The sequence below is a fragment of the Erythrolamprus reginae genome, chromosome 2, assembly GCF_031021105.1.
Source record: "Erythrolamprus reginae isolate rEryReg1 chromosome 2, rEryReg1.hap1, whole genome shotgun sequence".
In the NCBI taxonomy this organism is placed as follows: domain Eukaryota; kingdom Metazoa; phylum Chordata; class Lepidosauria; order Squamata; family Dipsadidae; genus Erythrolamprus; species Erythrolamprus reginae.
Genome location: NC_091951.1, coordinates 279,412,059 through 279,434,840, shown reverse-complemented (window position 1 = coordinate 279,434,840; position 22,782 = coordinate 279,412,059). Strand labels below are relative to the sequence as shown.

General features: G+C 37.5%; 1 protein-coding gene across 1 annotated transcript in view; it reads left to right on the top strand.

Annotated features, from left to right (window-relative positions):
* Positions 1-22,782, top strand: part of FRMD3 (FERM domain containing 3) — a 97,957-nt gene that overhangs the window by 7,998 nt on the left and 67,177 nt on the right. Inside the window, exon 2 of the mRNA XM_070742728.1 lies at positions 20,775-20,879. Coding sequence (XP_070598829.1) covers positions 20,775-20,879 — 105 coding nt within the window. The remainder of the gene's footprint in view (positions 1-20,774; positions 20,880-22,782) is intronic.

Below are 22,782 nucleotides of genomic sequence, written 5' to 3'. Positions count from 1 at the left end.
CTCGCTTAATTTGTCCACTGTTGAATATAAACATAGACTATTTATAGTCTCATAAGCTGATTAAAAATCTGATACAGTATTATATTACATTGTATTTTGTGGATCTGCTGAGGATGTTTCGTCGGTATGCCATTAAAATGATGTGCAGTAGCTTCAGGTCTGTAGCAACAATGTCAGGAAACACTTTGCTTTTAAACCTTGATTAACCAGTTTCACAGGCACTACAAATAATTCTTTTTCAGGGCATCCTATCTATCTATCTATCTATCTATCTATCTATCTATCTATCTATCTATCTATCTATCTATCTATCTATCTATCTATCTATCTATCTTATTTGCATGTTACCCATTCCTGAGAGACTCAGGGTGGCTTACAACAAATTTGTATTCTTTTTGAGAATATGTAGTAGCTTCTTCTTATTCATATTGCAAACTTTATACTGTTCTGTGGAATTAAAATCAGCAGTTAAATTTAGTGTGAATTTCCAGATACTTTGAAAGAAACAATACTGGTTGCTGGGTAGAATTGTTCAGTAGGTCGATTCAAATGAGTCATGTAATTGGGGATTCTACCCAGCTGCTTAATAGGCAAGGGCATAGTGCCATAAGACAACTTTAGGTTAGGCGTTCACCCAAAGTTCAAATTGCTTTTTCATCCACATAACTTGTTGACGAAACTTTTAAGTGAACATTGTCATTGGAGTTGAAGAGAATCTAGAAGATGAGCAAAAATTTTACGTATCTTTTTTAATGACCTTATTTCCAAGAATCCCTTAAGTATTTATTTCATAAGTTTCTTTGAGATGGTATAACTGAATAAAGTCCAACGAAATAGCAGACAAGATGACTAACAGACTAAAACTAAAACCTGAAATTAAAATTGGAAACTGTACGTAACAGGAAGATCTCTTGTAAAATATGGTTAATCTCTCTGCCCAACCAGACTTTGGGATTACTTTGATTATCTTCATATCCCACTGATGCAGAAGAGTCTGGGTGGGGAAAACAAGGGGGACAAATGACATTGTGCCATTAGGATGCAACTCCATCCCTTTTGTGTGATTGTCATGCTTTCACGTGCATGTGTGAATAGGGGTAGGATTTTATTTTGATGAAATTGTTGGATTCTGCAGATACTTTTGCACTGAAATTTTAAAAACAGAATTATTTCACATTGTGAAAATATTATGCCAACGTAATGGAATGAGTTTGCAGTTTTTATTAAAATAATTTCCTTCCTTTTAAAATAAATTTACCATTCCTTAGAATAATTAAAACTTCTGTCCCCAGGAAAACTCTCAGTCACTCTGGACAATTCTTGCCAAAAGAAACAGTTCCTTATTTGCTAAAGTTATTGTTAAATGGATAATGTTTTAAGTTTATTTCCATTTCTTTCTCATAATATAGACTTAATTAAAAATGCAGATATTACAGTAAGAATTATTGAAGAAAGTATATGATGTTCTCTGTAATTTGAAAAAAAATGTCTTTCATTTCTTAAAATCAACTGGCTAATATACAAGCAATCCTTAATTTATGACTGCCATTGATCCCCTAAATTTGTCTTGTTAAATGAGTTTTCTCCCATTTTATGACCTTTCTTGCCACAGTTGTTAAGTAAATCTCTGCAGTTATTAAGTTAGTAGCACGGTTGTTAAGTGGATCTTGTTTTCCTATTGACTTTTCTTATCAGAAGGTTGCAAAAAGGTGATCACATGATTTGAGGACTCTGCAAATTCATAAATGTGAGCAATTTGTCCAGTATCTGAATTTTAGTCACATGATCACTGGGATGCTGCAACAATAATAAGTGTGAAAAATGGTCATAAGTCACTATTTTCCATGATGTTGTAACTTGAATATCACTAAATGAACTGTTGTAACTTGAGGACTACCTGCACTCATACTTTTTGAATGAAGGCAGAATCTTAGTGCTCGGGAATCACTCTTGTGCATTTTTTATTTAGCTATCCAGTGGCAGACCTTGGACTTCATTTAATTTCTTCTGATAAATCTATTGGAAACCAGTATCAGTTCTGCTCAACATTTTCAGTTGGAAATATCTTTTTCATTATAATAAAAATTCAGTTACATTCCATAATTACTCCTTTATGTTACAATCAACTGAACATTTATTCAGTTTGATTCTGATGTCTTTTTCTTCATTGCATGCTTAGTATCCTTATGAAACAAATATATGTCAGTTATTTGATCATTGCTGATCAAAGTGAATTTACAGGTTAGTAAATATTTAGAGCTGAATATGTAACAGATGTCAGGGTTCCAAATAGCATCGAAATTTAAATTGGAGTGTCAGCAAAGTATTCCTCAAATTTCCAACTTATTAGCAGAGCCATGTTGGCACATCTGGGAGAAACCTGAATCTGAAGTCTCCGGGGTTTCTCCACCCAGTTGAAAGTTCAAGCCCTAGTCCCCACACCCCCAAGTCCATCATGTTAATCAATCTTCAAATGCCACCTGGCAAGAATCCACCCATCACCTTTTGTGCAGGTGCAGGAGTGTGAAGACAGAGGGTTACATTGACTAGATAGAATTTGTTATGGCTACATACAGACTGCCCTCATGCAATTCCCCCTTCCAAGTTCCCACAGTAAAGAATGCACTTTGAAATACTATAAAATGTGTCAGGTCAAAGACCCCAACTAAAATGGCTTCGGCCTGACAACAGGTATAGTCCACGATATCAGCTTCTCTTGCCTAGCTTTCATGCTTTCCTCTATAGTAAGAGAGAAGTAATTTACTAGGCTCTAAGTACTAATTAAAAAAATACAAAAAGGAGTCCTGTTTCCTCACTTAATAAGAAGAATAATCTACCAAGCAACTTCAATCAGATTAATATAGTCTCACTAGCTAAAACTTCGGAGAGGGGCGGCATAGTCTTCGGAGAGTCTTCGGAGAGGGGCGGCATACAAATCTAATAAATGAATGAATGAATGAATGAATAAATAAATAAATAAAAATAATATATAAGATTGGCAGTTCAGCGATTTGAATTCCTAGCGCTGCGTAATGGAGTGAGTTCCTGTTACTTATCCCAGCTTCTACCAACCTAGCAGTTCTAAAGCATCTAAAAAATGCAAGTAGAAAAATAAGGACCACCTTTGGTGGGAAGGTAACAGCATTTCCTGCACCTTTGGCATTTAGTCATGCTGGCCAATGACCATGGAGATGTCTTCGGACAGCGTTGGCTCTTCGGTTTTGAAACAGAGATGAGCACCATCTCCTAGAGTCAGGAATGAGGGGAACCTTTATCTTTTTAACGAAAAAATAATTTAATTTAAAATATATTTCATTCTTTAATTATAATTATTTGCACACTATCCAAATCTCATGACTCTCATTTGTAATTTGTTATGTATAATAAAAATGTGAAGTAGCCAAGAGCTCATCTCCATGAACGCCAATGTGGATAATCACTACGCTTAAAAAATAATTCTTGTGGCCTTGCACATAGCCAACAAAAGAGGTCAAGATTTCCAGGTGACAAGGTATTCTTTCAAAGGAGAAGAGAGTTTTGGACAAATTCAAGTTTTGGATTGTTATGGTTTTGCATCAGTTTACAAATAAAGTGGTCAAGGATTGTATATGAATATCATTAGTTTTGTTGTATTATAATTTTTGCAGTGAACTGCAGCTTCCCTAACAAGCTTTCTCATGTTTCAGTTAAATCCCAAGAGAAGGTGTTTGTGTTGCTACTTGCTCCAGGAAGGGTGAGTGAAGAACTGGAAATAATGTCCTTCCTGTGGAAACTTCTATTCCTGAGGGAATGCAAACTGGTGGCTTAAACTCTGATAAAGAAGCTATTTTGCATTACTCGTTTCCATTGTCAGTTTGGTTGATTTCTACTTTTCCTATCACTATTTGGAGATGAAGATTTTATTTTATTACATTTAGTGGCATCAGTTGTTGCGTTTTTACCCGATGTGCCCTTTGTAGTGTTCTCGTGTTTCTAAATGAAAAATATTTATGGTATTCTCTGTGCCCCTGATTTCAAGGGTAAAGTCCATGGAGGATATTGTTCACATTTATTCTACTCTTGGTTGTACTGTTTCTATTTTAATTTCCTGCCCTGGTAGTCAATAATTGATTGATTTTCTAATTCTTGGTATTTGCCCTAGAACATTAGAGGTTGGAAAGTATTTCAAAAATACATTTAGAGGAATAAGCAATGCTGACCAGATCTGTTTAAAAGATACGGTAATAATTTTTTTTTCACAATGCCCTCTGTAAACAGTTTTCCTTTAAATGAAGCTTTATGAATGAATGTTTGATAAAGGGAGACAAGCTTTTTGAAAAATAATTGTATGGAAAAAGGTTGGATAACAAGCAAGAATAAAAGTTAAATGAAGTAAATAATTACTCTCACCTACTAGTGGCTAAGGAAAATGTATGCTGTGTATGTGTGTGTGTGTGTGTATCTATATAAATAATTGATTTGGCATATCAAATTGAATGTGATGCTTCTTAGGCAATTCCTTTTTTCTGAATCAAATTACCAATGCAAAGTGCATCAATAATTCAAATAAAAGCAGGCCTTTATTTATTTGCATCAGTCTAAATGGCGAAGCTCCTTCCACCTTCTCCCAGTTTGGCCTTTTATAGTGTGGATGCATAGTAGTGTATGACAAAAAATAAATCAGATAATTAAAGATAATTATAATTAGTTACCTTTACACAAAAATGTGGGTTTTTTCCCCCAATTTTCTTTTACTTTCTTGAGTAATTGTTATGGATGATGTTGCATGCTATCCTGGCATCAAATAAATTAATTAACAAAATTTCCTGAATATCATGAGGAAAAATTATTAAAGTTGGTAATATTCTGTTGATTGCAGAATGATTTCAACCAAATTTAGAATATCAGTGGCTTCCTTTTGGGAAAGAAAATCATATATCATATACAGTAATTGAATATTACCTTTTGGTACCCTGAGAAACCATAGCATTTTGTCTAAATCAGACACAACCTATGTGTCGCATAAATATTACATTCTTTTAAAAGAAGCTTGTTAAGCATGTACATTCTGGAGGTGTTTGAGCAATTAAAATAAAATGCCTCTTTCCAGTTTTGAGGAAGTTGTAAAAATATAAAACAAATCCCAAAACAAAACCAAAACAGTCACATTCCTAATATAAAACAGAGAAGGAAGTGGAGGGCTGCATAAAAGTGCCAAAGCCCATTGCAACAACATCGCCAAGAAGGCTTTAAGAGTTGTTAATCTAATCCTACATAGCTTCCGCTCTGGCAATCTCACACTACTTACCAGAGCCTATAAAACTTTCGCCAGACCCATCCTAGAATATAGCTCATTTGTTTGGAATCCATACCGCATTTCTGACATTAATATCCTCAAAAATGTCCAGAAATACTTCACCAGAAGAGCTCTTCACTCCTCTACCCATAACAGAACACCCTACGAAACTAGACTTACAATCCTGGGTCTAGAAAGCTTAGAACTAAGACGCCTCAAAAATGATCTAAGTATTGCCCACAAGATCATATGCTGCAACGTCCTGCCTGTCAAAGACTACTTCAGCTTCAGCCACAACAACACAAGAGCCCACAACAGATACAAGCTTAATATCAACAGTTCCAAACTTGACTGTAAAAAATACGACTTTAGTAATCGAGTTGTAAAAGCGTGGAATTCACTACCGGACTCTGTAGTATCATCCCCTAACCCCCAACACTTTATCCTTAGACTATCCATGCTTGTCCTCACCAAGTTCCTAAGAGGTCAGTAAGGGGCGTACATAAGTGCACCAGAGTGCCTACCGTCCAGTGTCCTATTGTCTCTCCTATATCTCATACATCTTCTCTTCTATACCTATATCTTTTTCTGCTATTCTCTCATAGTTATATTTCACTCATTTATTTTCTCCTCTATTCCCCCTTTAATACATTCTACCTGATTATATCCTCTATAACCCTCATTGTGTATTATTGTGTATTGGACAAAACAAACAAACAAACAAACAAATAAAAGCAGCAATCTGTATGCTCCCAAATTCCTTATAGAAATGGACCAAGGTGGAGAATAGAGTAGCTGATTTATATAAACTGCTTCAGTTTCTGCTCCAGATCTTAAATACAGCACTTAGAAAGTACAGATCGAGACAGATTCTTTTCAGAACCTGTAAAGGAGACACCTGCCCTCTATCTTAACATGAAGGTATCGGAAATACCTAGTGCATTTGCTCTGTGGTCCCATCTGCCTCCTCCCCTCGGTGAATTCTTTGGAAATGTTTTACAATGATATTTTGTCTGTATTTGGATAACTATTTATTTATTTAGTCTATCTCATATAAGATAATACATATAAGAACAGTGTTCCCTCGATTTTCGCAGGTTCGAACTTCGCAAATAGCCTATACCACGGTTTTTCAAAAAAATATTTATAAAAAAATACTTTGCAGGTTTTTTCCTATACCACGGTTTTTCCTGCCCGATGACGTCATACGTCATCACCAAACTAATATTTTTTGCAAATAAATAACAAAATAAAAAAAAATATTGTTAATAAATAATTATGTTTATAAATATCAGGATCACTAAGTGTCTTATTCAATGGTGAGTGCCAGTAATAATGGTGAGTAAATGGTTGTTAAGGGAATGGGAAATGGTAATGTAGGGGTTTAAAGTTTTAAAGGATGGCTTGTGATGCTGTCCATAGCCATAAATAGTGTATTTACTTCCGCATCTCTACTTTGTGGAAATTCGACTTTCGTGGGCAGTCTCGGAACGCATCCCCCGCAAAAATTGAGGGAATACTGTATATACATAACTTGAATACATGAAATGAATAAAAGAAAAAGGGAACATTAGGATATGGACGGAAGGCTCCCTGGGACACTTATGTACACTCCTTATTTACTAGGTACTTTCCTTGAAAACCAATATCAGTTTTGTTGGACCCTGTTTCATTTTATGTAGCCATTATTTTGGAATCTATACATGTTGCATAATTTCTAATTTATAAGGGTAGAAATGCCTACTGAGGTTTGTTTTCCTGATACCTTGACATACAACACATTTACACACCTTGAGTTTTTTTTCTCACTTGAATCTATGTGCAGCACAACTCAAGCCCTCTAGTATCATTTTTCTAATGTGTCCTTTTGGACATTGGCTTCATCAGGTTCTCAGCTTATGGATGGGAACATTTCAGACTGTTGCAATTCTAAGGCAAAGTGTTGCAATATGACTTTTTGATGAGCAATCAAGCTAGGCAGCACTACCCAAATTATGAAAAACGGTTGCAGGAATATTACAGTGTGTGATTGCTGGATACCTGTAGATTTCAGCCTTCAATGTTGTAGTTACCATTTGTTTTAAGAAGTATTTTATCACCAAAGTCTTTTTAAATTGATATGAGACAAAAAACTATTTGTTAGAATATTGAGAACTACCAAACCTATGTCTGTTTTTAGCTTGTTTCTGTCCAAGGATTTGTCTGTAGCTTTTGCATTGCTTAGAAGTAAGTTTTAGAGCATATCTGGGCTCAATAAAAATTCAAATTATTTTGCATTTGAAAAGAAATGAGATTGCCACTTCATGTAAGGTTTCAGCACCATAACATTTTGCATGAATAAACATATTGTACATTCTTATGGCTTATGTTTGTTAGTCAAATTCTCGTTTCACTTCCCAGTGAATAATGCTTAACATTCTAAAATAGTCAGATACTAATCTTTAAGATTGTTAAGAAATATGATTTTATACTTTGAAATACATAATTTAATGTGTGCCCTTATTCAGGGATCATAGAAAGATAATGTTTACTGTTGTTTTAAATGCTTAAAATATCATTTTATATTTAACATTTTGAGGATCATATAAGCTTTTTTCAGTTTACTATCATGTTAAATCACTGTTAAAATTAATTATTTAGTTTTCAAATACTTTTTTTTAGAAATATAAGCTAAATTCTAGAACTCTAGAAGTTATATATGTACAGAAATGCATAAGATGCAGCTTTTGAAGTTTTCGAAAAATTATTTTTTGTTAACAGCTTTTGGTCTATTTTTATGAATTTCGAATTGGAATAATCAAGATTGATCCCAACTTTGGAATTTGGAAATTTTCTTAGAATCAACAGAATAGTTTTTTATCTCCTCCTAGGCCTAATTGAATCATAAACAACAGGAATCATTAATAATTAAAGTAATTCTTTCTTCTACTTGATTTTATGTCAGTCTTTCATATTAATCCAAGTAACCCATTATGCTGCTCTCAATGAATTGCATCTTGTTTCTGAATCCAAAGGCAAATAGAAGATAGACATTATACCTTTCTCTTGACTGTGGATGAAAGATCATATATCAATTAAATAATCAATATTGTTAATTTATATAGGTTAAGACCCATAACATGCAAAAAGATTTCAGTGTGTTTTTCATTAAAATAACTTTAACTAATGTGAAAGATAATTACAGGATTACAATCACCCATGAAATATATCTATGCAGTACTATGCACTACCTGCAACAGGTAGAGTGCTGTATTGCAGGCCACAGAAGCTGACTGTAGATCTGAAGGTCAGCGGTTCAAATCTCATCACCGGCTCAAGGTTGACTCAGCTTTCCATCCTTCCGAGGTGGGTAAAATGAGGACCCAGATTGTAGGGGCAATATGCTGGCTCTGTTAAAGTGCTATTGCTAACATGTTGTAAGCCACCCTGAGTCTAAGGAGAAGGGCGGCATAAAAATCGAATAAAATAAATAAAAAAAATAAATTTCATAGGTCCTCTGGAATCAGTCTGAGGCAATGATTGATAATTGGTTTGTGGATCTCTGATTTATCTTGTTTTTTTTTCTTTGACACTTACATTGATTTTATATGTTGTTGTTTAAATATCCATTCTTATGGTTATAATATATGTGGCTGTCTGTCAGCATTGACCATGGCAATACAGTTGTAATTCAGCAATCTCTAGACTTGCAGTGTTTCTCTCCCCCCCCAAGCAGTGCAAGAGGGGGTGCGTGACCCCAGGGAATGTGTTTTTTTGGAGTAGGAGTTTTTTGCACCGAACAATAGCACACAGCACAGAGCAGGAGATATGGAGTGCATGGAAAAATATTTAATAGGGATGAAAAGAAAGGAGGAGAGAGACGGAAATAATGAGAGAAACGTTAGGTCTCCTGAAAGCTAAGACAAAGAAATATGACGAAGCATATGTAGCACTTGGATTCACTGTGACTACGTTGGGTCACAAAAGACCGGTATGTTTACTGTGTCTAAAAATGTTGGCAGCGGATAGCATGAAGCCAAATAAATTAAGATGTCACTTAAACACATTACACCCCAATCACACTCATAAGCCGCTTGAGATTTTTCAGTGAAAGCATGCTGAATATTGCAAACAATCGTCCCGGTGGAGAATTGAAGTCGGGGGGTGGGGGGTGAAATGTTTACTTCTTCCTGGGGGGGGGGCATAACATAAAATAATTGAGAAACACTTCTCTAGAGGAAGATGTTTCCATATTCTAAAATAAGGAAGGTGAGGAGTAACAGGAATTTATGATAATTTCACCAAGTGAGTTGCATAGGATATAGAGCAAATACTATTAATTTCTATACAGTGGTCCCTCGACTTGCGCGTTCTCGATTAGCGCGAAACACTGCAACGCGGTTTTTCAAAAAATATTATTTAAAAAAATAAAATATTAAAAAATAAATTTTTTTTTATTCTGTTCCCTGAATGGAGACCGCCGGCCGCTCAATCGGGCCGGCAGGGAACAGAATGGAGCCTTCCGCGGCGGGGCTGGTAAGGGGGGGAGCCGAGGGGGGAGCCGAGCCCAGCCCCGTGGCATTCGCTTTCCTCCCGCCGGCAGCCGACTGATCGTGGGCTCCTTCGCAACCTCGGAGAGCTTCCTGGTTTTCGTGAGCTTTCATGCCCCGGAAGCTCTCCGAGGTTGCGAAGGAGCCCACAATCAGTCTCGGCTGCGGGTGGGAGGAAGGCGAATCCCCCGTGGGCTCCGTTACATCTTCCGCTGCCAGCCAGGCCATGCTGGCGGCAGCGGAACAATCGCTGGCTGTCAACTTTTCTTTTTAAAACTGGGCAGGAGCTGACTTGCCTCCCCAGTGCTAAAAAGAAAAGTTGACAGCCAGCGCTACGACTGACTGAATGCTGAGCCTCCCGGTGGAAGGCTGCCGCTTGGCCGGGGAGGCTCGGCCGAAAGGGGCTGGAGCGGCAGAGCCGAGCACGCCTTCCGCCCGGGAAGTCCTGCCCCTTCATCCCCACCCCTCGCCCCTGTGGTCGGCGGGGATGAAAGGGCAGGACTCCCTGGGTGGAAGGCGTGCTCGGCTCTGCCGCTCCAGCCGCTTTCGGCCGAGCCTCCCTAGCCAAGCGACTGCCTTCCGTCGCAGCAGGGAACATCGGCGTAGGAGGCAGGAGAGGACAGGGCGACCGGAGAAGCAGCGCTGCCGCCGCCACGCCTGGCTCGACTTCCCTGGCTGCTTGGCCGGGGAGGCTCGGCCGAAACGGGCTGGAGCGGCAGAGCCGAGCATGCCTTCCGCCCGGGAAGTCCTGCCCCTTCATCCCCACCCCTCGCCCCTGTGGCCGGCTCATCCAGGGGGGCGTGTGTGGACTGGCAAGCGGCAAGCGAGAAGACCAAGGGAAGGTTCCTTCAGCCGCCCAACACCTGATCCGCTCCGCAGCGTGGCAGCAGCGAGGAGCCGAAGATGGGGTTTCCCCTTTGCCTTTACCCCATCTTCGGCTCCTCGCTGCTTCCGCGCTGCGGAGCAGATCAGCTGTTGGGCGGCTGAAGGAATCTTCCCTTGGTCTTCCCCACCGCCCACACGCAAACTCCACCATCTGCGCATGTGCGGCCATGAAAAAAATGGCGCACATGCGCAGATGGTGGTTTTACTTCCGCATCCAATATAACGCGGAAATCGGTTAGCGCGGGAGGTCTTGGAACGTAACCCCCGCGCTAACCGAGGGATCACTGTATACCGTACTGCAAATGATACTATGTTTCTGGCAATAACCCTAGTATGCAAGACAAAATAATTCACTATTTCCATCAGATATTGGAACTATATTCTTTCCTGGTGTAGGTTTCATTTTCTACTTAGTGACATTGCCATAGCGTTAAGAGTTTGAATTCCTTGGAGGAACAATGAAATAGAATCTTTTGTAGAGTGTCTCATTATTGATTGATGTCTTTCTGTGATTGCTTTTAAGCACTTACTATCATAAATTATTTATTATCATAAATAGTAATGACCACTCATTCACATTTAGAGAAAGGAACTTACTATATAGCATCTGGAAAATTCCCTAATATCAAATGTTTTTCTGCTTTGTATAAATGCACAAAATGTTCTCTTCAGAAATATATTATTTAATTGCAAAATTCTTTGGGAGATAATCTTGCTCAAATAGGATACAATTTCACATTTCTCAGAATTTTTCACTATAACACAAATGTGTAAAGAGCAGCTCCCTTGAAAATAGCTGCATTTGTTTTTAAAATATTTCATACTCAACTAAAACATATACCATATGCCAGAATAAATTTTGTCTTTTACTACATTCTAAACACAAGATTTTGGCTGTACTGGCATGCATAGGATCACATATTTATATTACATTTCAGATGAAAAATTATTAAAATTATTAAAATTATTAAAATTATTAAAATTATTAAAATTATTAAAATTATTAAAATTATTAAAATTATTAAAATTATTAAAATTATTAAAATTATTAAAATTATTAAAATTATTAAAATTATTAAAATTATTAAAATTATTAAAATTATTAAAATTATTAAAATTATTAAAATTATTATTATTATTTATTAGATTTGTATGCCGCCCCTCTCCGAAGACTCCAAAAATGTTGCCTAGGTAGGTCACAAAAGAGAACGACAATTTTATATCATGTATGAATCCAGTAGAACAGTGATGGCGAACTTATGGCACGGGTGCCACAGGTAGCACGCAGAGCCATATCTGCTGGCACGTGAGCTGTTGCCCTAGCTCAGCTCCAACATGCATGTGTGTGCTGGCTAACTGATTTTTAGCTTGCGCAGAGGCTCTGGAAGGGCGTTTTTGGCTCTCAGAGAGCCTGTGGGGGGTGGGGGAGGGCGTTTTTACCCTCCCTCGGCTCCAGGGAAGCCTCTGGAACCTGGCGAGGGCAAAACACATGCCTATTGGGCCCAACAGAAGTTGGGTAACAGGCCATTTTTGGCCTTCAGAGGGCCTCCGGGGGTGAGGGAAGCTGTTTTCGCCCTACCCAGGAATTGAATTATGGGTGTGGGCACTCGCGCATTCGTGATAGTGCACGCACATGCTCTTTTGGCACCCAAGGAAAAAAAGGTTTGCCCTCACTGCAGTAGAATAAAATACAATGAAATACAAAGAGATGAAAAACAGATAATATTAGAAGCATTTCCAAGAAAACCATGATAAGGTAAGAGCTAAAGTATGGGAAGGACATCTTTTTTAATTTGATGTCTTCCAAATTACAGTGAGTGCAGTCCAAACATATTCACGGGCCCTAAAGTTAAAGAAGGCTGCACGGTTGATCTCCATAAGGGATGTTATCAGGCAATTATAGCAAAATATTTAATAGACTGTTTGCAGAGCAGCGTAAATTGTGACCTGGATATGGCTCACAGAATTTACACTGTCTAGGCATTCCTGGAGGTAAGCTATTTATAGTTTCATTCATATAATGGGTAAACTGGAACCGTTCCAAGAATTTTGGCAGAACACTTAAGCGATGAGTCTGAACTTCTGGTCACCGCACCTCAAGAAGGATATAATGGAACTGGAAAAGGTACAAAAAAGGGCAACAAGAATGATTAAGGAAATGGAGCACCTTCCTTGTGAAACCAGGTTGCAACGCCTTGGTCTCTTCAGCCTTGAAATACGGCATTTAAAAGGTGACTTTATCAAAGTGTATAAAATCATGCATGGGATAGAAAAAGTGGATAGAGAAAAATTATTTTCTCTAAAAATTATTTTCTCTATCACACAATACTAGGACAAGGGGGCACTCCCTAAAGCTCATAGATAAGAAAGTGAGGACAAATAAAGGGAAATATTTCTTCACTGAGAGGGTCATTGGTTTACAGAACTCACTTCCAGAAGAGATTGTGACAGCTGTCAGCCTGGATAGCTTCAAGGCTGGATTAGCCATATTCATGGATGCCAAGTGTATCGGTGGTTATTGAAACGGATGTCCATGTGCCGCCTCTATGTTGGTTGAGGCAGGCAGGATTCCCTTGAGTACCATTTGTCGGGGGTCAGGGGAAAGGGAGGGTTTTGCCTTCCCTTTCTGCTCAAGATCACCATGTACAATTGGGCCACTGTGTGACACAGAATGCTGGACTCGATGGGCTTTGGCCTGATTCAACATGGCTCTTCTTATGTTCTTATGTGACTTCACTACAAAGAGTCCTCAACTTACAACTGGTTGCTTGGTGACCACTCAAAGTTATAATACCATTCAAAGGTACTTATCCAGATTCAAAGTTTGGACTGTGCCCCCCCCCAAATATATTGCCACTGTAACTAAGTTTACCCACTTTGCTGCTGGTGTCCTCTTCTTCCTTCTAACTTTTCCAACATTACATCCTTCTCCAGAGAGCTACAGTAAGTTTTCACATCATGTATCCATAGTAGGATAAAATGAGTCATTCGTGCCTTGAGTGAGAACCCTAGGTTGATTTGTTCAAACATATCCTGAGACAAGTTAATTTCCCAAAATGTGTGGACATTTATAGAAAAAAAATATTAATAGTGAAACGATGTTATGATATATGAGCAATTGTCACTAAAATACACTTGCTGTACTTTTAGTTTTTATTCTCCTATTTAAAGCATCTATGGGGATTTGTCTCATGTTGTGATGCTGTGTCACATGTCTTAGCTATTTCCAGCCAGTGATGAAAAATAAGGGATAGGAAAATGCTGAATGCTAAAATCTCAGATCACAATTGAGCAGATTAAAAAGAAAAATGAATGTGATAATAATTTTTGGCAGTAATCACATATTTATAATTGTATTTATTTAGTTTGACTCTAGTGTATGATTATCACAGTATAAACTCTACTATTATTCTGTCTTTTGTGTGTTTTCCCTTTTTTGTTCTGAATTTGAAGGACTGAATAAGTAGTCTTGCATTATTTTTATGTTTTGCTAACGCATTGAAAATATTTGTGACTCTCTGACTTCAATAAGTTGAAACAGAATAGTACTTTGTTTTAAGATAGAATGGCATTTATGTTAAGCAATTTTTTGACTGGAACTAAATGCTTAGTATATTTCAAAGAATGCACCCAATTACATGCAAACATTTTTTGTGCATTTGATAGAAGGAGTGGTCTAAAAGAAAGGCAACATTTGATCAAGTATGTCTCAACATGTGGAATTGTCTAAAACTGAAACATTATAAAGCGACCTAGAATTGTAACATACTGTATAAAGGAGTTTTGAAAGATCTGGAAACTTTTAGTTCTACAAACAAACAAAGAGTTTTTGGAATAATGCCTATTTTAATTTTATTTTTCTTTAATAAATGCATAGTGAACATATGATCCAACCAAGAACTTACCCTAGATCACTTGTGCATTTAAATACAAAGCACATCTTCTAATGTGATATGAGTCTCTGCTTTATAGCTTGCTTTCTTCCTCTTTACAAGCTTCTTTGATATGATTGATATGACATTCAGCTTCTACAACTTGCAACTATTTATTCCTCTTTTTGTTCCTCAGATTATTACTTCTCTTGATGGCTATTTCATAAGGAATATGTGCATGACTAGTGCAGCCTATTTTGTTAAACCTAATGTGGTTTGTCTGGTTATGAATTAGCATATTGTATGTGTTTAGCATGTCTTCAAGAGGAAAGGAGGATAAAATAGAATTATTAGTAATTATAATAATAATGATTATGCTGCTTGCAAATGGTAGTGTATAGCTTCGCATATGCCTAACTCTACTCAGTTGCTTATTCAGTAATCTACGATTAATAAAATTAAATCTTCCATATTCTATTTAGGAAGCACTGGAGGCTTCCATCTAATGTTGTATGAATAAATGATCTCTTTTCTTGTCCCTGCAGTTTGTGCTTCCAGATTTCATTCAGAAAATTTTGTAACTTTACAGAGCAAATTTCATAATCATTTGGGGAATGGAGGGAGGAGAATTTGCTTCACTAGTATTGTTTTGATTGCTACTGATACTATAATTCTGTATATTTAAAATATTTTATATTGGAAACAAAAGCAGCTTTGCTTTATGAAAATATTGCATTGACTGAATTGTTCATCATGGACATTCTTACATAAATTAGATGACTTTTTGGCTTCATTTATGAGGTATAATATTCTATATACCTAATATAGTATATATTATTGAAATTTGCAATTGTGTAAGTGATTTACCTTGTGCACTTAATTTAGCATACATATTGTTCTGAAGGTTAGAAAAATGCCGTACTTTTATTATTTGACTTTCCAGGCCTAAGACTGGAAAATCAAGTTTGAACTATATTTCTCTACATCAAAAAGCTGTTCTGTGACTGTAAGTTATGTGTTAACTTAGAACAAAAATGTAGTTAAAACATAATTTTGTTTTATGGGTGAGATTAATATCAATTGATCTAAGTAGTTATTGGAGGGGGTTTTTTGTGTGTGTTTCTTCATACTGTCTGGTAAATCATATTCAGGATTTTTAAAATGAGAACTTTAATTGATATGCCAGCTGCATTCCTTTCTGAAAGAGAATGATCTTAATATTATGCATATTCTGGAAACCTCTACCTTAATTAACCATAGTAATGTTCTCTAAATAGCGTTACATTTATATCCAGTGTGAATACTTAAGTTGTTCAAAACTCAGCAGCAAAGTTGGTCCTATGAAGAATGTGATGAGACCACATAAAATGTGTGCATCTATGATTATGGGTGATGCATGGATTACTTGTAGATCCTGTAGGTTTTTTTTGACAAGTTTTTATTTTTATTTTTTAACAATCTCCTGGATTCTAGTCTGGTGTCTTGATCAATGCATCAAACTAACTCTGTTTCTGAGAAAAAGAATACATTAAAATGCTTTAAAATCTCACATGGCTCATAAGGCTTCTTAAGATAATATTCCTTCTATAAAAATCTCCATGCATACTAAGCCTTCTCTGTTACCAGTAGGCCTTTGGAACATACTTCCTGAGTTAAGGAATTCTAACACCTACAGTGGTACCTCTAGATACGAGCTGCTCCACATGCGAGTATTCCAAGTTACGAGCCGCGATGAGAGCGAAATTTCTGTTCGACACCTGAGCTCAAATTCGGGATACGAGCCGAGCTTCCGCTAGGTGGCGCAAGAATCTCCTTGCTTCCGGTTATCTCGGCGCGAAAAACAAAGTCTAAAGCCATTCGTTTGAGATGCAAGTTGATCGACTTACGAGCTCGGGTCTGGAACGAATTAAACTCGTATGTTGAGGTACCACTGTATTTTCTTTTCTAAAAGATCCTTAAAATGCATTGTTTCGTATAAGGCTTCTAGTTGTTGATTTTGTTAATTTTAATTATTTGTTTACCTTTCTGCTTGCTATCTTAACAATTTTTATTATCATGATTTTAAATTGTTTCTTTTTTTAAATTTCAAACTAAGCTAAGAGCTGTGGGAAGAGGTAAATCAAATTACGGAAATAAATAAAACTAAAATTGTATGCTCTCCTGGAAGCTGTAATGGTGAAAACAAGGAGATACAGTACAGTGTATGTAAGTCAAGAAGATGCTGCAGTTCTTGGGGGAGGAAAGAAGATTGCTTTGGGACCAGAAGCCAGATGGGAACATAGTGCTACTGGGAAATGCTACATTGTTGTGAAGGAAGCAAAGCAGAAGAATCATGGCTCTTGTTTCAAATCAGCTGTAGAAAAGATAGAAAAAAGCATTCCTTCAGATGGCAATCTGAGTCTACAATACATTTTATTTATTTTATTTTTTATTTATTTATTTTGTCCAATACATAATATACATTGAAGAGAAAGATATGTAATAATCTAAGTAAAGAAAAGAATAGAAGAAAAGATATAAAAGTTTAGGTGAACATATTTGAAAGGAAGAAAAGATAAATGAGATAAGGAGTGACAATTGGACAGGGGACGGAAGGCACACTAGTGCACTTATGCACGCCCCTTACTGACCTCTAAGGAACCTGGAGAGGTCAATCGTGGATAGTCTAGGGGAAAAATGTTGGGAGTTAGGGGTTGACACTACTGAGTCAGGTAATGAGTTCCACGCTTCGACAACTCGGTTGCTGAAGTCATATTTTTTACAGTCACATTTGGAGCGGTTAATATTAAGTTTGAATCTGTTGCGTGCTCTTGTGTTGTTGCGATTGAAGCTGAAATAGTCATTGGCAGGTAGAACGTTGCAGCATATGATCTTGTGGGCAATACTTAGATCGTGTTTTAGGCGACGTAGTTCTAAGCTTTCTAGACCTAGGATTGATAGTCTGCTTTCGTAGGGTATTCTGTTTCGAGTGGAGAAGTGAAGGGCTCTTCTGGTGAAGTATCTTTGGACATTTTCAAGGGTGTTGATGTCCGAGATGTGGTATGGGTTCCAGACAGATGAACTGTATTCAAGGATGGGTCTGGCAAAAGTTTTGTAGGCTCTTGTGAGTAGCGTGAGATTGCCAGAGCAGAAGCTGCGTAGGATCAGGTTAACAACTCTAGAAGTCATTTTGGCAATATTGTTGCAGTGGGCTTTGGCACTTAGATCATTTGATATTAGTATTCCAAGGTCTTTTACTGGGTGGGGGTTGGCTGTAAGATTTTGTTTATTCGGTTTATATATGAGGTTCGGATTCTTTTTGCCGATGTGGAGGGTAGAACATTTGCTGGTTGATATTTGAAGTTGCCATGTGCTAGACCAATGTGAGACAAAGTCGAGGTCATATCATGCAAAGCTTCAGCCCATATTCCAGAATGGCACAACACTATTGTTGGTTTGGATATTAATTCTATAAAAAATTATCTGGGAGAATCTCCCACAATTTTCAAAATGTTTGCATTTGACTATAAAGGATGCATAGTAAACTATGATTGAGCCAGCTTATTAAATTTTCATTTTATTTTTATTTTCTGTCTTTCATTGCAAGTATCTTGATCACTGTACTGATGTAGTATGTTGTTATTAGACTGAATTTTAACTAAATTATCCATTTTATTTTGAAAAAACAAAACAAAACTGCAAAAGCCAAAGACTTCTGGGCTCTCAGAAAGGAGATGGCTGTAAGGAAGAGAAGCAAAATTTGTTATGACAGTACAATGTTTTAGGTTTGATTCAAAAAATGTACTTTCACAATGAATGGACTTAACAGTTTGTAATTCCTTAAAGCAGTCTCACCTTTTGGGGGATTGTGTAGTATTCTTAGCATAATTCTGTTTGGTTTAAGAGCAAGGTTAAGAATATCAAGATGGATATGTACGCAAATACTCTTCATCAAGCTTTATTCCTGGTTACTTTGGGGCAGGGGTGGGTTCCTCCCAGTTTGGACCAGATAGCCCGAACTGGTAGTGACCTGCTGGTGATGTTAAAATGGGGTCCTGGATCCGTGGTCTGTGGGTGCCGCCATAGAAACATAGAAGTCTGACGGCAGAAAAAGACCTTATGGTCCATCTAGTCTGCCCCTATACTATTTCCTGTATTTTATCTTACAATGGATATATGTTTATCCCAGGCATGTTTAAATTCAGTTACTGTGGATTTACCAACCACGTCTGCTGGAAGTTTGTTCCAAGGATCTACTACTCTTTCAGTGAAATAAAATTTTCTCATGTTGCTTTTGATCTTTCCCCCAACTAACTTCAGATTGTGTCACCTTGTTCTTATATTCACTTTCCTATTAAAAACACTTCCCTCCTGAACCTTATTTAACCCTTTAACATATTTAAATGTTTCAATCATGTCCCCCCTTTTCCTTCTGTCCTCCAGACTATACAGATTGAGTTCATTAAGTCTTTCCTGATACGTTTTATGCTTAAGACCTTCCACCATTCTTGTAGCCCGTCTTTGGACCCGTTCAATTTTGTCAATATCTTTTTGTAGGTGAGGTCTCCAGAACTGAACACAGTATTCCAAATGTGGTCTGACCAGCGCTCTATATAAGGGGATCACAATCTCCCTCTTCCTGCTTGTTATACCTCTAGCTATGCAGCCAAGCATCCATCTTTTAAAAATTATTTTCTGAATTTTTTTACTGTTTGCAAGTTTTTTCCTCTATTGCTGCTTGAAAAAGGGCCCTCATGCCCACTCTCAAGTTTATATTTATCTTTATTACTTTACCTGATCAGTTCCTCAGCTGTGTTTTGGGCTGATTATAGCTACTGAGCATGTGCAGAAACAAAATTGCACAAGGGGACGCGTGCGCGCAGGCAGAATGAAAGCACATGTGCAAAACATTGCAGTGCGAACTGGTGGTGAAAGTAAGTGGAGCCCTCCCCTGCTTTGAGGACTCATCCATGTAGATTTCATGGCACCAATACTAAATTGGTTTTCTATTACATTACATAATTTTTCAACATTTCAACCCAGTTTGTGTTCTAAGGTCTTCTTCTTAATCTCCTGTCCCAGTAATAACCAGATCTAGTTCTCTTTAGATTTATGAAGTCAGGCAAGGTTGGCTAGTTACTGCTACTTAGCTAGCTTTACAATGCTTCAGTGAAAAGTGATATTTTGCGAATTTTAGACCCTCGATTTAACAACAGTTCTTCATTTAGTGACTGTTTGCAGTTACAACAGCACTGAAAAAGTGGCTTCTTATTCACCTTTACAACCATCGTAGTATCCCCAGAGTCACATAAACAAAATTTATATGCTTGCCAATTAGTTCATATTTAATGCGGTTATAGTGTCCCAGAATCATATGATCTCCTTTTGTGACCTTCTGACAAGCAAAGTCAATAGGGAATCCAGATTCACTTAACAACCATGTTACAAACTTGACAGCTGCAGTGATTCACTTAAGAAATATGACTATGAAATTGTAAAATGGGGCAAAGCCATTTAACAAATGTTTCACCTAGCAACATAAATTTTGGGCTCAATTGTGGTTGTAGCTACAACCACAATTGAGCCCAAAATTTATGTTGCTAGGTGAAACATTTTTTTAAACATGCCAAAGTTCGGGGTTCAGGTTCAAGGTTCCCTAAAACAACGCAAAATGATGACGCCCGGGAGGTGAGTGGGGAATCCCATCGTGGCATTCCCCACCTCCTTTTGCTTGCTGCGCTGCAAGAAAAAGGAACTGGGAAACCCCATGATGGAATTCCGGGGGTGGAGTTTTGATGTCACGTATACTTCTTCCTGACCTCCCTTTACTAGCTTAAAAGAAAGCCCAGAAACATAGCTAATTCTATAGCGTAATTGTTAGTTCTCTTGACTTTGAATCTACGGATCGGGGTTCAAATCCTGGTAGAACCACCTTTTTTTCAAAAAAATAAAAATTTATTTTTTTATGTATTATTATTAGTAATAGTATCAGTATTATTAGTATCATCATCATCATCATCATCATCATCATCATCATCATCATCATGCTTCTTAATTTTAGGTGGATTCATTGAAATCAATCAAACTTAGTTATGTTTAAATCGTGTTCTTATTCAATGTACAATTAAGATAAGATACAACCTATATTTCTGATTGAAATATATGATACACAGGTTAGTTATATATGCAAACACCTACATGTTCTACCTATTTGTATTGCCTTTTCTTTTTCAGAGAGAGACCAAAGGCCAGTTTCTCATAGATCATGTTTGCAATCACTACTGTTTGCTAGAAAAGGACTATTTTGGCATTCGCTACGTGGATTCTGAAAAACAGAGGGTATGTATACAAATTCTTTCATAATTTATTTTAAATGATGTTATTCCAGCGAAACTGCTAGCTACTATGCTTTCATTCCCCTGGCATACATACTTTAGTGATGTCTGAAGAGATGAGTACGCGTTCATTTCTCTGAGCCAAAATACATTTTATTGCCAGAGAATCAGCAGCTAATCAAGGATATAATGTGGAGGTAATTGTGTGCTTATTATTATGTCATTTCCTCAATAATGGCTACTTCAATACTTTTGGAATGGAGTTTCTTAGGGAGGATTATTATAGAGCCGATCACAGGTAAGGCCTTTTTAGCTTAATTAGAACTTCAGGTGGTTTTAAGAAGACTTTCTTCATCTTAGAATGTACTAGATTCTGATTACTGGTATTGTTCATGACTATACCAGTGGCATATCTTAACTTGACTGGGTGATAATCTATAACTTGATTCTACCTTCACAGGTGTGACTTTCACCTGCTTAACTGAGATAATGTAATTAAAAATGGACTTTCTTTTTCCTATATCCGTGATGGTGAACCTCTGGCACAAGTGGCCAAATTGGCACGCGAATCCATGTTGCCCAACATGCATGGCCTTTCCTGTCCCTGTTCCAGGTTTCCGGCACACATACATGTGCAATGATCAGCTGTCCTTCACGTGTGTGGCAGTGCTAAAAACTGGTGTGCACATGTGTACTGGATAGCTGATGGTTGGATGTTCATGCACGCCAGGACCTGCAAGTTCAGCTTTTTCCAGAGCACGAGCATTTGCACACACGGCAGTGCCGAAAACAGGCCTGTGCAGGCATGCTGGCCAGCTGATCATTGTGCATGTGTGCGCACTATGACCCGGATGTTCGCCTTTTCTGTAGTGCAGCCCCAACGAGCATGTGAGCGCACAATGTTTCTGTGCGAATTACTTGGCACTCAGGGCCGAAAAGGTTCGCCATCATTATCCTGTACTACTGTTAGCAGAATGTTTCAAGCTAGCTAATATGATTGGATTTAATTTACTTGAAGTCAAATCTGCCCAGCTAATCTTTTCTTGTATAGATAGGCAATAAAATACACAAACAGTGTGTCACGCCCAAGGTAAAAATGTGAATTCAAAGGCTGGCCTGACACAGTAAAAGGAAAAAAATATGGGTTTTTTACAGTGAGAGAATATGCCACGTAGCACACATTCTTTCACGCAGAATCTAAAGTAACAGAACACAGGAAGGAATTAGAAATCTCTGCATTGGATTTGTCCACCTGATTGTCCTTGTGGGTGTGGGGGTGGTAGATGACCTTTTTGACCTGGATGTAATCTTAAGGGACCTTAAGTTGGAATGAAGCATGTTGAATCTAATTTGGCTCTGTTAATAAATATGACTCTACGCTAAAGAAATAAGACGTGGAAGTTCATTTATTTTCTCAGATGTCTTAATTGTTCACCTGACACAGTGAGTTAGGCAATGCAAACATTTTTTAAATTGAAAATAAAATCAGAGTGCAAGAACTTATTCTGAAATCAGCTGTTGGAAGTTTTTAGCTTGCAACCAATAAAAAAATCTTTAAATGGCTTCCTAGACTTTTAAAATTAGAGCTACCAGATCTGTCTATGGAGATTCTCAGTCACCCAGGTCCGGTTAGGTCCCACAGAGTTGGCCTTCTCCGGGTCCCAGCATACAAATCTAATAAATATTATATGTATAAATGTATAAATATAAGAGCCTTCTCTGTGGTGGCCCCAACCATCGGGAATCAACTCTCCCCGGAGATTAGGACTGCCCCCACCCTCCTTGCCTTCTGCAAGCTCCTCAAAACCCACTTCTGTCATCAGGCATGGGGAAATTGATTCCCCTGGGCCGTTTCCGCTTTATGTATGGTCTGTAAGAGATGTATGATTGTTTTTATATTAAGGGTG